Source organism: Lipotes vexillifer, unplaced genomic scaffold (assembly GCF_000442215.2).
Source record: "Lipotes vexillifer unplaced genomic scaffold, Lipotes_vexillifer_v1.1 scaffold299, whole genome shotgun sequence".
Lineage (NCBI taxonomy): Eukaryota > Metazoa > Chordata > Mammalia > Artiodactyla > Lipotidae > Lipotes > Lipotes vexillifer.
In genome coordinates, this window is record NW_006784347.1 from 1,719,351 (window position 1) to 1,722,461 (window position 3,111).

A 3,111-nucleotide genomic window follows, 5' to 3' on the forward strand; every position below is an offset into this window, starting at 1 on the left:
TACACCTCTAATCTTTTAATTTACTTCACCTTAAAAGAAGATTTTTTTTAATGACTGTTGTAGAGAATAACTTGAACTTTTGATAACTAACCCTGAGAAGCTTAGTTGGTAAATAATTCAGGCATCCGTAAACTAATCGAGTTAACCTTTTCTTTCTCTTTGTGGGTAAAGTGGTCCTCGGTCATGTTGGCTTGTTTCACATTGGAACCGTGCTCCTGGTTCAGCATGAATCCCAGGAGTCCTATTCAATACTTACAAATTAGGGGAGCCTTTAGAGTCTTTCATGGTTTCCCTTGTGCAAAGAACGTATTTAAAAATTGAGACTAAACAGCTGGGGGTTTTGAGTCCCAGATTCTGAAATCAATTACCCTTTTTGGGTTTTTAAAATCTTATGGTGACATTTAATGTAAACGCTTTCTCCCAATTTCCTTATTTAAAATAACTCCAAAATAAGCCATCGCCTGCCCAAATACAACACGCAGGCTTTGCTGCCCTCCAATGGTGCAAACTCAGACAGTTCAAACATTCTTATTTTAAGGTGAATACAAATCCAACGCAGCTTCTTGGCAGTGGGAGTTACTACTAAGACACCCCCAGTTCTAAAAGATGAGGCCATTGTTGTGGAGCAAGTTGTTCTCTCAGCAGAAATTCCCCAAGGGTGTTTTTTTCACCTAGCTTCCTACCACCCTTACATTGTATGAGTTTTTTACCCATCATGCATCCTGTACACTACAGGTCCAGCCACATGGGCGATGGCCACCTCCAAACCAGACATCATGATCATCCTGCTGAGCAAGCTGATGGAAGAGGGGGACATGTTTTATAAGGTGAGGGGAGGAAGGAACCGTGTCCTCCAGACAGCCGCTGACTGTTCTCCACTTGTAGAATCTCCCAAAGTCTCGGCAGGTCTCACCCTTGGTTCTAGAGGCAATGCCATCCCTCGGTGGGCTCATAAGCTGAGGACCCCAGGTTTTTGCTTTCCCAACAAGAAAGCAAGAGTAGCCTGCACATGCCTGCAGCTGATGAACCTAGAGACCTAGTTTTACCTGGTCACTAATAGGCAGATACGTAGATTCTACATGGAATCTGTTCATTGGAGCCTGGAAACCATCGGACAAGTAAAGGAAAAGTTATATAGTGCAGATATTTCCAGCCTGTGGGAAAGAGGCATCAATCTTAGCTTTTATATTTAATATATATGTAGATTTAAAAATCTGTAGTAATAATAGCTTATCAGCATCGCTGAGGAAGAAAAGGAAACCAAGACAAATAGCAATTACAAGATTTACTTGAAATGACAACAAAAAAGGTATGAAGTCTTCTTGTACTCACAGTTCAAGCCGAAACCTCCATACCCCTAACACACACAAACTCCCATGGGCTGCAGGAAGTCCCTTAAGAACTTCCCATGTGAGAGTTATCTCATTGTGTTAAGATTAGCTGAATCTTTTTCTCCTAAAGTAAATACAAATCCAGCCCAGCTTTTGGCAGCAGGTGTCACTGAGACATGCCCAGGCCCAAAGATGAGGAAATGATTGTGATGCACGTTACTTCCGCCTTGTGTAAGGAGTATACAGAGCTCCTGGGAGTAGAGTTGTATTTCCCGAAGACCCTTTGAGTGAGAGTTATTGTAATCTAGGACTCTTAGGCTTCTAGGAAACTTGAGTCTGACCCAACCATGATTTTACATGACTTCAAAGAAGGGCCTCTCAGGGTGTCATGTTTATGGACTCGAGAGTGGCATTGCTGCCAAGAATCTCAGCCCCGTTCATAACATAACTTGTGGCACCCTAAGACAAGGGGTCCTACCTCCTAAACAGGCAGAGCTACTCCTGCTCCTACCCAAAATTCTGCCTTGGAAGACTCCCAAGTCTATCCTCAGTGAAAGGGTCTAAAGAGAAAATAAAAGATCAGGATCCCTGGTTGGAGTTGCAACTATACAGACGGAATGGAGTGGATAAAGGGCAGCTACCAGAGTGTGAGATGCCTCCTGCATCATTCTGGGCTCAGCTTATAGATTTTCAGATGCAAAATGTAAGAAAAGTTCAAGGCCCCTGTGACCAGGTCCCTAGGTGGGTCATAGATTCACCTCATCTTGGAAAATCCCTCTGACATAGTCAGATGGAATCACAAATTCTAAATTTCACTTGTCTACCACCACCCTACCCCACGCCTTTTCGAAAAACAGGGGAAGACTCACTGATACTCTTTTATGCCATGAGATTAGGGGAGCAACAGCTAGACTGCTTTAGCTCCCACATCCTTTGTGAGGAGGAGACCGGCCTCTCGTGGAGGCCTGGCAAGGTGGAACAGAAAGAATTTCCAGATAAGACAAATGTAAAGAAGCAGTAATAACCTGGGAGTGGTTGGGGCTGGGGAACGCTATGTGTCCTGTAGGGAGACCAGGTCAGGAAAAACCTCCTTTGAAATGAACAAGGTCAGTTCCTTGGGAGTCCAGTTGGGAAGCTGGGGTCCCAGGCCTTTCATACGCCAAGACTTTGTTTCTCTGGCTTGTATCTTGGGAATCCCCTTCGTCACCCCTCGCCTGCCAGGTGAGCTTCCAGTAGAAAAGACTGGACCCTTCTGCTCTCACCGTCAGGGCTGGTGTTGGGAGGGCTAACCCTTAGTAGTAACTGCGGAGAGAGGAAGGGAGTGGGGGCAAACCTCCTCAGCTGCTCAGCAGACCAACAGTGTGTTTTGCTATCTTGTGCTCCCACTAGAAAGGGAAAGTAAAGGAAGCTGCCCAGCGCTACCAGTACGCTCTGAAGAAATTCCCTAGAGAAGGGTTTGGTGAGGACTTGAAAACCTTCCGGGAACTAAAAGTGTCTCTCCTCCTCAACCTCTCTCGATGTCGCAGGAAAATGAACGTAAGTCCCTCTCATCCCAGCTCCTTTCTGCAGTACTGGAAGTTGACGGTCCATGTCATGCACTGGCTTTTACCAGGCCCCTGAAATCCTTGTCTGCCCCATTTGGAACTTGGTTGTCCTTCACAGAGCACTGACATTTGCAATTTGAAAGAAATTAAGTCTAAGTACAATCCGTACCTCAAACTATAAAAAAAGTTAATCCTGTGGGCACTTTGTAGCTTTCTGAATTTTCCTAATTCCTGCT

At 44.9% G+C, this 3,111-nt stretch overlaps 1 protein-coding gene across 1 annotated transcript in view; it reads left to right on the forward strand.

Annotated features, from left to right (window-relative positions):
* TANC2 (tetratricopeptide repeat, ankyrin repeat and coiled-coil containing 2) overlaps positions 1–3,111 on the forward strand; it is a 323,861-nt gene that overhangs the window by 314,692 nt on the left and 6,058 nt on the right. The window contains exons 22-23 of the mRNA XM_007456751.1: positions 736–827; positions 2,721–2,867. Coding sequence (XP_007456813.1) covers positions 736–827; positions 2,721–2,867 — 239 coding nt within the window. The remainder of the gene's footprint in view (positions 1–735; positions 828–2,720; positions 2,868–3,111) is intronic.